The sequence below is a fragment of the Euprymna scolopes genome, chromosome 15 (assembly GCF_053919585.1).
Source record: "Euprymna scolopes isolate OS-2025 chromosome 15, ASM5391958v1, whole genome shotgun sequence".
Classification (NCBI taxonomy): Eukaryota; Metazoa; Mollusca; class Cephalopoda; order Sepiida; family Sepiolidae; genus Euprymna; species Euprymna scolopes.
The window spans coordinates 106093187-106108186 of NC_136496.1; the positions used below are offsets into that span (position 1 = coordinate 106093187).

General features: G+C 32.3%; 1 protein-coding gene across 2 annotated transcripts in view; it reads left to right on the forward strand.

Annotated features, from left to right (window-relative positions):
- LOC145294052 (uncharacterized) overlaps positions 1 to 10806 on the forward strand; it is a 58775-nt gene extending 47969 nt beyond the window's left edge. For both annotated transcript variants that reach the window (XM_080141042.1, XM_080141043.1), the window contains exons 4-5: positions 4357 to 4501; positions 10300 to 10806. In XM_080141042.1, the coding sequence (XP_079997168.1) occupies positions 4357 to 4501; positions 10300 to 10378 (224 nt within the window). In that variant the 3' untranslated portion in view covers positions 10379 to 10806. The remainder of the gene's footprint in view (positions 1 to 4356; positions 4502 to 10299) is intronic.
- The last annotated feature ends 4194 nt before the right edge of the window (positions 10807 to 15000 follow it).

The following is a 15000-nucleotide window of genomic DNA, read 5'->3' on the forward strand; positions in this document are numbered from 1 at the left end:
ATTGACGCCCATATTTGCATCAGTCCTCATTGATTGTCTGTTTGCCATTTTTTGTTATCGAGATACACGCTCATTGAAATATATATATATATATATATATATATATATATATATATATATATATATATATATATATATATATATATATATATATGCTCATTGCATATATATGTTTACTGTTTTATGGGAAAGAATTCCAACAAAGTGCTCGATTACAAAGAAAAAATTTTCAATATAAGAGCTTAATCTTTATTTATTTAAAACTGTACAGAAAGTCAGAAAAATATTGGTACCGTCGGTTCAAGCCAAATATAAGGGGGACCAGTTAATGGTAAATAATGCTAGGCTCTCATCAGCCATATTGTTTTCTGTTTGGGGACCCACATATATATATATATATATATATTAAAGATGGGACGATTCCAAAATTTTTCCTAATTCCGATCCAATTACCGATCCCATTCAAATTTCCAGTTCCGATTCAATTCCCGATTCGGATTCGATTCTTTTAATATTTATAAATATTTAATTAAAGATTTGTTGGTTTCTTTTTTAAATTTTTATTTCTTTTAATTTTTTTATTTTTGTTGTAAATTTTCAAATTATTACATAAACCCCTGGGTAATTTCCAGGTATATTTTTTCTCAAATGTTTTCCTTGTAATGTATTGCAAATTGAAAGATAACAAAAGGTTTAATTTTATTTCAAACAAAGCCAAATTGTATCAGTTCATCGTTAGTGTACAACATTCTACTTAAAAGTTTTTATAAACAGTTGAAAATCGTCGACGATTGGTAGGTAAAATGAGAAAACGATGTAAGAACAAAATATTAACAACGCCCCCCTCCTCCCATTGTTATGAACGAATAACTAAATAATAATGTTACTATATAGAAAACCATTTTTAACATGGAAAGGGCAATAGGCTCCGTTAACTATAATGTGCCTTCCTTCAACGAATGTTTAAATTTTATTTTAATTATATAAATTTGGTGGGTTATTAAATTGATTTGTTTGCTGTAAAAACAAAAAAACAAAACAAAAATAAAACAAAAACGAGATAATAATATAATAACAATTAGCGGATCCTCTGGAAATTCAACACGGGACTCATTCACATGTAATATATTGATGTTGGTATTCATGGCATAAATAGAGATGCTCTGATATAATTGTAACTCTTGTTTAAACTGCAAAAGTATGTATCTAAGCTAATAGGGACGCCTGGCGTAGCCAGGTCATAAAGTACTCTTAAATATGATATTTTAATTCTTGCAAACTTCTTATATATTATTATAGAGTAAATTTTCTATCGATTTTTATATATTATAAAATTGCGATTTCAAAAATAAAAAATATATCCATATGACTTTGGTGCATCAGCTTGACTTCCTTCAGCTATAATCGAAACCGAAACCAAAATTTATGAAGAATTCTTGATAAAATTATTTATAAAAATAAATGGATCACTGGAGTTCGATCAGCTATAATCGAAATTGAAACTAAAACTTATGAAGAATTCTTGGTAAAATCATTTATAAAAAAATGACTTAAGTGTCATTTAAACCAAAATCAAAACTTATGAAGAATTCTTGGTAAAATTATTTATTATAAGAAATGGGAATCCATAATTAAACAACAGTCACTCGGATATAATTGTGACACACAAAATAAATAACACACATGCTATTTTATTAATATATAGTATTGTTAAAAGTTATAAAAACCACGCTCCTTCCCTACTACTAACCCTAAGTATGGGTGGCAATACGAAAAAATATAGCAATTACATGTGATTTTATGATCTTGCTGGCCGGCCTTAGAATTTGTGGTAAAAATTACTTTATTGCTTAAAAAGTTATCATGTATCGAAATGGGATCAGTTTGCATTATATTTATATGCACAACTTAACCCCCATTCTAAATTCTAAAATAACGTTTCAGTGTGCTCACACATAATCGCCTAAAAAAGTAGAATATCATATGTTTTGGGTATTTTAAATGTAAGTGAAAGTTTTTTTTTTAAGTTAACAAACTTCTCAATGTTTGCTCTTTATCTATTCTATCCAAAGTTTTGATAAACTTGTGAGATTTTCATCTATATTTTTACTATCTATATAAGGAAACATGAAATATTTCAAAGGATGTGGTGATCAGACAAAACTAGCGTCAGAAAAAAATTCCAAGCATATTAAATATTTGATATTAAAGTGTGAAGAGTTTAATAGACATCATATGGCCATTTAAAAATCTGTGATATTCAATAGGCAAGTGAACTTTAGAATATTTACTTTGTTTACAATAAAAACCAATAAAAACAAATTAGGTTTGGAGAGTCTCCATCTGGCGTAGGTTTTCAGATAAGCTTGAAATAACAATTACCACAACCGTGAAGGAATTCCTTGCATCCAAAGAGATGCCATAAAACTTTAATTATTTCAGAAAAAGCCCATGACAAACACCCCAACGTACAGCTGGCGCCAACGAAATTTAGCCCCCCCCCCGCTCAGAGCATTTAAAACTCTTTAATAATCATATGCACGCCCTCAGATGAGGGCACATAGATATTTTAGTGAATAGATGCGAAATGATTACAAAGGTAATAGGCAAGTTGTCCAATAAAAAAAATAAATTAAACTCTGTTAATCAATGTTAAATTTGTAAATGAGATTTATAACTCATTCTGTGGCCCTTCTCAGTCTTATGTTGTTAAGTAACAACTTCTAATAAAAAAAATTGTGCTTGTTTCATTTTTTTATTTAAAAATTTTAAAGAATCGGTTTGGAATCGGAAATTACAGTATGATTTTTCCGATTCCGATACCGATTCCGATACCCCAAAAAGTTCTGATTTTTCCAATTCCCGATTCCGATTAATCGTCCCAACACTTATATATATATATATATATATATATACTTCCAAATAGATTTATCTAACAATCAGCTGGTATGGAAACCTGTGATTATAAGATTTACAAAATATTACTGGTCGTAATATTCTACGTATTATCCCATCTAAATAGGAATTGCTCAATATACAGGATAGAGCAAATAAAGCAAATTATAGTGATTCAATGAAATTAAAAAAAAAAAATTATTCAAATCAAGGATTTTTTATTATTCCAAGTTAGACAAAGAATTCTTTAGAAATTTTATCTCCTTATCCTATAGGGTTTCGATGCCTACCATCTCTTCAGAGGAACAAATATTAGCAAATAGATATAACGGTATTCACCTTATTTGCTTAAGTCAGTTAGAAATGGGAAATCATAATTAAAAATTGATTAAATAGAAGTCACATAGCAGGAGAAATTGAAGAAAGGATATAAAGGTTTAGTTCCAAATTGCGCGGTAAAATCCACGGTAACTGTCCTTTAAATCAGTGAGGTAATGAGATCCAAGCTGTATATTGAGTAATCCACATCATAGAGTAGAAATCCAAGTTGGACATATTTCTGGAGTAATTTTTCTTTCCAGGAATCGAAACCCTATAGGATGAGGAGATAAAATTTCTAAAGTATTCTTTGTCTTACTTGGAATAATAAAAAATCTTGATTTAAATAAAGGTTTTTTAAATTTCATTGAATCACTATAATTTGCTATATATATATATATATATATATATATATATATATATATATATATATATATATATATAGAGAGAGAGAGAGAGAGAGAGAGAGAGAGAGAGAGAGAGAGAAGGAAAATTAAAACTGTAAGTTGAACTTTACAATCAAAATTTATTGTTCGACTGAATACTCCAAAAAACAATTTACAAAGTCCTTATTCCGCAGAGTTTCAAAGAATGCTATTCTTATCATTCTTCTCATCAGAGGACATAAAGAAATCAGCATTGGAGTATTCAGTCGAACAATAAATTTCATTCTAAAGTTCAACTTACAGGTTTGATTTTCTTTCTCTTATAATAAGATCTACTCTCTATTGCATATTGAGCTTTTTTAATTCGGTTGGGATTAAATTTTCTATATATAAATACTATTATTTATATTAGTTTGAAGTTTACCATTGCGTATATCAGGTAAACACTACATCCATTTGTTTTCATTAATATATATATATATATATATATATATATATATATATATATATATATATATATATATATATATATATATATATATATGAGAGAGAGAGTTCTGTTTATATTTGTAATAGTCCTACTTTTTTTTGGAATGCACTTAACACTGACTTCAAGCAATGCCTGATCAGGAAAGATGTGGTTGTTGATTGCACAACTCTTGCTTAACAAACTCTCAAACGCGTTTTACAGAGATTATCCATTGTCTCTTGAGACTTAATTCAGGATTTATACTGAAGTTATACTTTCTTTAAACAGATGCTGATTCATTTGGTGGCACGACAACAACAACAACTGAGTACGTAACTGACCAACCAGTTTCAGTTTATGTGGAATCTGATAACTTGCTTCCTTCCTACCATAATACAGTTATCTATACCGACTCACGTCCCGTCGACTCATAGTAAGTAAAAGCTTTTGATTTTGGATCTTAAGGGAGGTAATTCATTGATGATTTCACTCATGAGTTACTTCCCTCTTGGCTAATCTTGCGCTCCCAAAATAAAAATGGATACTTTCGATGCAAATACGAAACGGTATGAACGAAACACGAAACCATACAAAAAAAAAAAAAAAATCTCATTTCCAAAAAAAAACAAAAAAAAAACTATCCCTGTTTCAACACTGATATTTTAAAAAATACTTCGGTACTGGTCACGATTAGAGTTCCCTGCCGAACACTCTAAAAAAACACTGACTTCTCCCTTAGTTGCCATAGTAACTAAACGATCATGAATTTTTATCGACTTTGTTTTACTGTTTATGAATATTGAAATAAAAGGCATTACTACACATTTATTAATAATATTTCACTTTTAATCACTTTTATCGACTTTTTTTACTGTTTATGTGTCACTTTTATCGACTTTTTCTTTTCTTTTTTAAATAGCATTTTCTTTTTAAATGACGACGTTTTTACTGTTTATGAATATTAAAAGAAAAATAATTACTAAACATTTATTAATAAAAAAAATGGGTGCTAGTGCACTGCACTTATGATCCGCGCTATATTTTAAATCGTATTTCTAAGCTTAATTAAAGTTTAATGTTTTTTTATTCAATTGTAAGGTTAAAACGTAGTCATTTAAAAAGAAAATGCTATTTAAAAAAGAAAAGAAAAAGTCGATAAAAGTGACACATAAACAGTAAAAAAAAGTCGATAAAAGTGATTAAAAGTGAAATATTATTAATAAATGTGTAGTAATGTCTTTTATTTCAATATTCATAAACAGTAAAACAAAGTCGATAAAAATTCATGATCGTTTAGTTACTATGGCAACTAAGGGAGAATTCAGTGTTTTTTAGGGTGTTCGACAGGGAACTCTAATCGCGACCAGTACCAATACTTCATTTATAGGAAAGTAAAGAATAAAAATTTACTTTATTTTAGTTTTTTGGTAATTGTACAATTTAATCAAGACATTCAAAAATGAAAATATCAAAAAAGTTATATTGTATGTATTTGTTTTGGACTGAAGATCTCCGAAAAAAAAAATTCATTTAATTTGATCGAGTAGTTTTTTTTGTTTTTTTTTAATTTTTTACAGCGGAGAAACACGTTCTTATGAGAGCGTGTGGAAGTCAGCCATTATGAAATTTGTTGAACACGTCACGGGGAGATAACTCCACGTAAAGCGCAGATACTCCCTCCCTCCCCATCTTTAATACTAACTTTTCTTCCTAAAAAATCGAACCTTTTGCTCGGTATCATAACAGAAAAAAACAACAAAAAACTTTGTGTTTTTACATTTCTTTAAATATTTTTCTTCTTTTTTTAAAAGTTTTAACAATAAAAAATAATCAACTGTTATTTTTTACACTTTTTTTGAATAAAGTTTTTTTTTTTTTTTTTTTTTAAATTTTAACAGTAACACAAGAAATGTTGAAACTGAGACAGTTTTTTGAAACAGGGTGTTTCTGTATGGTTTCTTGTTTCGTTTCGTCTTTGGTGGCTTTGGTCTCGTATTTGCAGCAACTGTATTCATTTCCGCTATCTTTACTTTGGGAGCACAATTGTTAGAAATTAATATCTCACAGCTATTTACATTTAAACCGGAAGTGACGTAGGTTTTAATTAGGGCTAGACAATCGAAAGGAGAGGATGACTTTCGAAAATATCGGTGAAAAAAGCGACCCCCGCCCCCTGTAGAAAAGTTCCCAGTTGAAGGTGGAGATATTAATGTTTTTAGCCAATTTTTCGATATTTGTTGTCCGTAAGGTCGGATTCAAAACGATACTGATCTTGTAAAAATCCGTCGTCTCTGTCGAAAGTTTAAGGCAAACATGCAAACATACATACATACATACATACATACATATATACATTTATATATTGGTAACTAAAAATTTTCAACCCAAACCGATTAAAAAGCTTTCCCTACTTTACTTACAGGGCAGCATTTGTTTTTTTTGTTTCTCCAAGATGTTGTGGGGGAAAATCAGCTCCCCATAAAAAGAGGATTGTTCAAATTGAATAGCAATTGTCTGATATAAGGAGAAACTCCACATTGATCAAAGCTGATTGCTTTTGGACGTTTCCGGAAAAATGCCGCCAGAATTAGTTTCGCTTTTATTACACGAAAAAGCTTAATGCACATGCGGCGATCGAAAAATGTTGAGTATTTATCTTTTCAAAGTCAAGCAAATTAAATAGACAGGTGACCCCCATTGTTAACTCGTAGATATTATCATTTAGACGTGATATAAAAAGTTTTAAGAAGTGAGTCGACCGATCGCTTCTCAGAAAAAAGCCTTTCTCGGACATACACAAAAAGCGAACATACATACATACACACATTTTCGCTTTTATATTTATAGACTAGCATTTCAGCCCAGCGTTGCCTGGGTGTTTGGACGTGTATGTTGAGCAAAAAAAAAAAGTGGTAGTAGGAATGCAGGCTCGAACCCGTACCGCAAAGGAGGAAAAGAACAGGGAAAAAACCTGACGTCTTTGCTGTTACGACAACCTACAAACCGGAAGTAACGTAAGTTTTAATTAAGGCTGGTCAACAAAAAGAGCGGATGACTTTCAAAAATATCGGCGAAAAAAGCGACCCCTCCCTGTAGAAAAGTTCCCAGTTGAAAATGAAGATATTAATGTTTTTAGCCAATTTTTCAATATTTGTCGTCTGAAGGGTCGAGCTTCAAAACGATATGGATCTTGTAAAAATTCGTCCTCTCTGTCGAAAGTTTTAGGCAGACATGTAAACATACATACATACATACATTTATATATTGGTAGCTATAAATTTCGACCCAAACCAATTAAAAAGCTTGCCCTATCTCTGAATACTCTTTATGTAAAATTTCAAATGTTTAGACCAGAAATTGTCTGAGTAATTTGAGCAGAGGTCAAATTTTTTAAAACTTTGACCCCTATTATGAGCCCTTAACATCTATTGTTTTGGGCTTAAATCAAGTTATTAAGTTAGATCCATATCCAAGGAATCTATATCTAAAATTTCAATTGTTTAGACCCAAAATTGGCGAAGGAGTTTGGTAGAGTTCTCAAAGGTCAAATCGTTGAAATTTGACCCCTTAACAGTAAAATGTCTGGCCGAAAACGGATTACAAACATTTTCCAAAATCTCAGTACCTTGTATATAAAATTTCGAGTCAGTAGACTAAAAATTGACAAAGTTATTGCATAGGGAAATGTACACACACAGACACACACACAGACAGACACTTTCACTTTTATATATATACTAGCATTTCAGCCCGGCTTTGGCCGGGTGTTTGGAGGTGTATGTTGAGCAAAAAAAAAAAAAAAAAGTGGTGAATTGTTTTAACTTTGACCCCTAATATGACCTCTTAATATTTATTGTTCTGGGCTCATATCAAGTTATTAAGTTAGATCCATGTCCAAGGAGCCAATATCTAAAATTTCCAGTGTTTAGACCCAAAATTGTCGGAGGAGTTTGGCAGAGTTATCAATGGTCAAATCGTTGAACTTTGACCCATTAACAGCCAAATTTCTGTCCGGAGACCGATCACAAAGATTTCCCCAAATTTCAGTACCTTGTATATCAAATTTCAAGTCTGTAGACTTAAAATTGACAGAATTATTGCATAGGGAAATGTACACAGACAGACAGATAGATACACAGACACGTTCACTTTTATAGATATATAGATTAGATATACCTACACATAACTATGCACATACATGTGTGTATATATATATGTGATCCTATGTATTAAATGAATATATATTTATTTATTGCAGAAGATGGTCTACTTGTGTTGCATGTTTGATATTCTATACAACCACTTTGTCCAGCACCTCTCACCCTTAAACTGAAACTTTTTAATAAAATAAAATGGCAGTTCAATCAACAATTATGATCAAACCAGGCGTAAAATGAAACAAAACCAATTTGCCTCCTCCCTTGAATCTTGCATTCATGAATATCTGCGGGCTTAGAACTAATTTAGATGATGTTAACCCTACCAAACCAAATTACCGATATACCGGTAATTTCTGAAAATGCTATATGCCGAGTTACCACTAAACCAGTATTTTTCCAACCACATGCTTTTGTGTTGTCAGGGAGCTAAAAATATCTACCCAATCGCTGCTTAGCCTCGATTTAGCACAAGCCTAACGTTCTGCAAATGGCTTTCTTTGTTTTTGCAGAGTTGTGAGTTGTTTTGTAGACTAAAGTAGCCATAAAGCGAACTAGTGACGAACCAAGCACTTTGACAAGTAAAAGAGCGATACCAAGGAGTTTTACGGTGCAGCAAGTGTTGGATAAAGTGACAGATTCTGATTCAGATGAAGACGAATGTGATCAGGAGTATGTTTCTGAATCAATTAACGCTAGTGATGCTGAATATATCGATGAAGGAGAAAGTGATGATAATTCTGATGATGCAAGTTGACCTAGATCAAGATCGAGTGTTCAAATTAGGGTGTGCATAATTCAACCAGGTAATAGGTGAGATTCTGGTGTGGTTTATGAAAGAAGGAGTTGCAATTTTGTAGCTCCAGATTTGGATTTCACAATTTTGCCAAGGAGGTCAGGCACAGGGCAAATTAGATTCAGTAGCTCAGGTCTGGTAGGGTTAAATCATTAAATACCCTCCCTTGACTAGAGAATCAAAACTAGAACCAGATGACCAGGCCTTTACATGCTTTAGACTTAACCTGCAACATAGCGCCAGCTACTCATATTTTTTCTACCATTCTCTCATTCGACCCAGCACTATATCCTAATCAATCAAATCTCTGGCAGCATAGAAACAGCACTCTCCTTTGATACTAGCGCACAAGTACATGTATTTTGTGACTTTAATGTCCACCACAGTAATTGGCTTGGATTCTTTACTTACACAGACGCAGCTAGTAGCATAACACAAAGCTTTTCTATATCTCATTCCCTATTGTGATAATCCTTATGGTAAGTAACCGATACTTGCTAGATATCGGTTATTACCATAGTGAGGTTGTAGGATGGACGAAGATTGACGAGAGAGAGAAAACGAACGAGGAATATCGTGCTCGGTGGATATCAGACTGACTCCTACCCCGGATGTCGCCAGGGGCCGTAACTCATGTGACACCTGCGGTGGTCTCCCTTTATTTGGTAAAGACATTACACCTATCACAGACAGTTACGTTTCCGACACGTTTTCCAGATCAGTAAGATTAACAAGTCTCACTTCTAGATCTTTTCCTGACCACAGCATATATATTAATCTGTAATTATTTCTATTAATTAAAAATATATTAGGGTTAAACCCCTTGAATGACTACTTTTTTTTAAGATAAACTGCCTGAACATGGTGTCTATTAAACTATTATTGCGATTTTTTCTTTGCTTTTGGTAGAAATTGAATTTTGGGGACGTTATTATTGATTTGTTTTTCTGGGTACTTACTTAAATTCTGTTCTGAAGATGATCTGATGTTTTGAACAATTTTATAATGCGTTGTATACTTTAAAATAAACATTACCTTGAAACAGCTGTAAATAACCAGAATACCTTGGTCTACACTACTTATTTGCAACATGATTCGAAAATTATTTTAATATAAAACCTACACGCACACATATATTTATGTATTATAAATTTACCAACTTTATTGTCCTGAACTTTTTAAAAATTGAATAATTATGTCATAAAAAATAAGGAAAAGAAAGGAAAAAATAAGCATTTAAATATTTAACGTTTTTTGATTTTTTTTTTTTTTTTTCAGTGTTATTGAAAGTGACGACGCGGAGTGTTTTTGCCTTGGAGGATTATGTGCTGCACTTTTTTGTTGCTGTGCTGACTAAAATGGTGTCACTCACGAGTTGTCTCCCTTTTTAAACTTCGCCCCTCTCTTTCTTTCTCTCTCTCTCTCTCTTTCTCTCTCTCTTTCTCAGCAATTTTGTCTCATCTAACATTATTTTTTTTATAAAAAAAAAAAAGTAGGAGAATGTCTTCAGCTTGCAGACATAACTCAAATCAAAACATTTTAATGCCAAAATAATGGAATCTATATATCTTTTCATCGCTGTCATTTGTGCTAAAAGATGCAAAAGTGCAGAATAGTTAACACTTGAGAACTCGTAAACAACAGAAAATAACAATACATAGCTTATATAAAACGCAATAGAATAAAACTCATCTAGTTATAATCTATGGAAATGATTTGTAAGATTTGTTTACCGTTTAAAAGATTCTTTCAATATTGTTTCCACACGTTAAGACTTGTTTTTTTTTTTTAAATAATTCTATTCTAAGACGTTTCATGTAAACTACGTGTTATTGCTTTTTGGGGGGAGTTCACAAGTTATTGAGTATTAACTATTCTCTACTTTGGCCACAAAAGAAATATGAATTACTGGCTGTACCTACCCAGCATTGTCTGGGAATCTTTTTAATTTTATTTTTGTATTATCTGGATTATTCAGACGACTGTTCTCCTCTTTGGTGTTATGGAAGTGGTCCCTGCAGCATGGCGTAATGGATAAAGTACTAGGTTAAATTCAATTGTAAGTGACACTCATCTGGAAGTTTAATGCCCAATCCTCGGTGTGCGTGATACTCAGAATTACTTCAGACTTCTATTCAACACTGCCCATAGTTGTGTTTGTGTCAACGGCCATGACAGTGAGGAGTTTGGAGTGGGCATTATGGTCCATCAGAGCTCTGTACTCAGCCCACTTCTCTTCGTTATGTTTCTGATAGCATTGGTGAATTAGTTACATGAAGGTGTCACCTGGGGGCTCCTGTATGTAGCCTATCTTGTGATTATTACAGATTTACTAGAGAAATGCTAATCTAGGTTGCTGACGAGGAAGACAAGGCGGGGAGGGGGGGGGCAACAAACTGAAAATTAACATGAAGAAAACAACATTTCTTATCTTTGGTGGTATTTTCAACATTCTGCATGGCTGACGGAATGAGAACATACTACCTCTGTGGATTAGATAAAGAGTTGCGTTTGAAATTCTGCACAGATTCCTGAGTTCAACAAAGAGATTTCTGAGTTAAAAAAAAAAAACAGTTGAAGAAGGTCGAAGGTTACATTGGCGGAAACGTCATAACAATAACACTCAAGATGAGAACAGTAGTCTGAACAATTCAAGTAATAAATATTATCAATCCTCATCTAAAAATCTCAGAAACATACTTTCAATTTTTGTTTTTGTATTTTTTTTCTTTTAAACTATATATCTTTTTTTTTTTTTTATTTTGAAGGTGATGGTATCAAATGTTTAAGATAATAGGACTTTGGAAGTTAAATTTATTTATTGCAGTATTTTTGTCATTCAATTATAATCGAACTTAATTGTTATAAAACTATAATTTATTTTGTTACATCAGTATTGATTTAACTAGCAGAACCTGTGGAAGTTCTACAAAATGAAAAAATTATTTATAACTGTTTTGATAAAGCTGATATTTTTCTGGGTAGCACAAAAAATTAGTTTATTTGGACAGAAAAACTAACAATATGCAGCAAATATGAGTTTATTAACATTTTTATAAAAATAGTATCCATTGTATTTTAAATGTAGAACTGACACAAATTAGATAAATTAATTAAGTACTGATAAATACCCAGAAAGTAGTATTGTGCTACATAGTTCAATACAGATAATAAAATTACATTGTAAGAGACAATATTTAACTTTCTCCTTCAGTTCAGCACCTCTTGACAGACAATGTTCTTCTCCCAACCCCGTTTCTTTCGAATGTTTCCTTTTTATGTAACGTTTTATTGACTTCTTTCTTCAATGAAAAACTGATTTCATTAATAATTAATTTTCCACCTTATCGTTTTTCATAATTTTTGGATATGTTCATTACTGCGACATGAAAATTAAGTAGATACCATTGGTTTTACTTGAAATTCAATAGTTCAATTTTCGAATGTCGTTCTAATTGTAATGTTATAGATAGGCGTCCTCATTTCGTTCTTCCTCTCGTCTGTCGGCCCCGACAAAGTGCCGAACAAATAAAAGAAATACTTTGAACTGACTTTTTTGAGAGACACTTTTATTTCCTGTCCGTGTTTTCCATTTTACATAACAAATTTTTACAGGGCTGTCACCGGCTAATGGGAATTCATTGTCGTCTGCTCTCTTTCTCCTCTGTTCATCCCGTCACATCTTTCCCACTCCACTCTCTCTGTCTTACTGCTGCTATCTCCAAGTGATGTCACCAGGCCTGCTACCTCCTACTACTCCTCTCTCTATTCAACTGCAGGACTGTTGTCTACATGACATCATCGCACATTATGGTACATTATAATGAAGAAGCACTAAATATTATTATCAATTCCATTTGTTTTGTTGGAGGGTCACCCTGTAGTATACATCTTTATATTTGAAAGCAACGTTTTAATTGAATTTTTATTAGCAGTTTTATATACTTGTTACTCCTCTTAGTATGAGTTTTCATGTCTTTGTATTCTATATTTTAAAATAAAATGAAAATAAAAATAAAAATGTTTAAAGTTGTAATTGATTTTTTTTTTTTATTTAACAGTCGCAGGATTTGTTTATGAAGCATTCACTTATTTTTCCTATTAAAACTGAAGATGCCGGGAAAAACTGAGATCATTTTATTATCTATTATATTAATCTCCCCTGTATGTTTAAATGTATGTATGTATGTTTGTATGTATGTATGTCTGCCTAAAACTTTTGACAGAGGTGACGGATTTTCATGAGATTAGTATCGTTTTGAAGCTCGCCCCTTCGGACGACATGTATCGAAAAATTGGCTAAAAAAAATAATTTCTTCATCCTCAACTGGGCACTTTTCTACAAGGAGGGGTCGCTTTTTTCTCAAATATTTTTTAAAGTCATCCCCTCTTTTTCATTGACTAGCCTTAATTTTGTTATGTAATTGATGGCTGGAACCATCCGATACATAACTGGAAAGAAAAAACTTCTTTAAAACAAGATAATAAAAGATTTAAAAGGTGGGCATCGAATAATCGATCGTCCACCAGTCGAAACAAAAAAATGATTACGTCGTAAAAGGAGAAATCGGATGACGATTTTTTTGTTTACAAAACAAGGGAACGTGACATTCCTTGTAACTTGGAATGTATACAAAGTTAGCATGAGAGATAAATTCACGTGTATCAATAAAGTCAATAGTCGGTCACCTGAAGAGAAATCGGTCACGATGGCTCTAGGTCAGGAGGTGGCGAAAAATTGTCAAAACGTGACAAACAAACGCGTGTTCTATTATCGAGCAGTATGATTGACAGATCCGTGGATTGGAAAAAAAACAAGCAAAAGACATATGCTAATATAAGAGGTGATTTTTGGAATCTAACCAGAAGGAGGAGAGAAGAGAGAAGAGGCAGAGAAGAGAAGAAGAAGAGAAGAAGAGAGAGACGCTGATAGGAAACGTGCGATTGTCGAGAGCATAACGTTTCCACACACCCCTCTCCATCACTGAAATGAACAGTAAGCCACACCGTTAAATTTTGAACTATCAAAAATCTCTATGTAAAATGAGAAAATAATTTCAAAACAAAATATATTTTTATATAAAAGCCAGCGTGTCTTACGTCTTGATTTGGTATGCTGAGTTACGTCTGACCTTTGTATGCATGTTAATTTCTTTTTAGTCGGAATCATTATTATGACAAGGTTGACAGGTACATAAGCCGAGAGAGAAAAAAATGCACAGTCAAAGGGGAAATAACTCTGCCGTCTTAGCCGTTACCATAACAACCAGAAAACTAAACAACTAGATGATCCATAAAAGATGGCTACTTGGTTTTTGTTGCAGCGGGGAACTAACTAACAACGACCGTTCCCAACCTAGGGGTCCTGGCGCTATATAACAATTTAAACCTTCGCTACTTCTGGTTTGGTGATGAACGCAATGGCAAAAACGTCACATTTTTTTTTTCACGTTCTTTTCCTCCTTTATGTTCCGGGTTTGAGCCTGCCTGTTACCACTTTGTTTTTTTTTGTTCAACACATACCTTCAAACACCCGGGCAACTAAAAAAAATGCAAAATTAAAACAATCTTTATTTATGAAAAATAATGTCTTAAATGTTGCCCATTTTCAGCTTTGTGATCTTCCAAAACATTATTCATGACAGATTGCAGAATCTCTGGATTGCAATTTAACTCTCTTATTTCGCTCTTCAAGCTGACAGACCTCGAAATGTCAAACCCCAAACCCTACAAAATTTGAAGGAAAACATCAGGAACGAAATAAGAGAGTTAAATCGCAATCCAGAGATTCTGCAATCTGTCATGAATAATGCTTTGAAAGGAACAATCTTTTCAAGAAGGAACTTTTTACTTCGAATCAACTATTTGTGATTCAGTTTGAATGAGTGTGGCTACTTCCCAGTTGACTATAGCCTGGTCGTTTTCAAGTTCAATATAAATAACTTCTTATTGACCTGCTTTGTTAAATAATCAAATTCT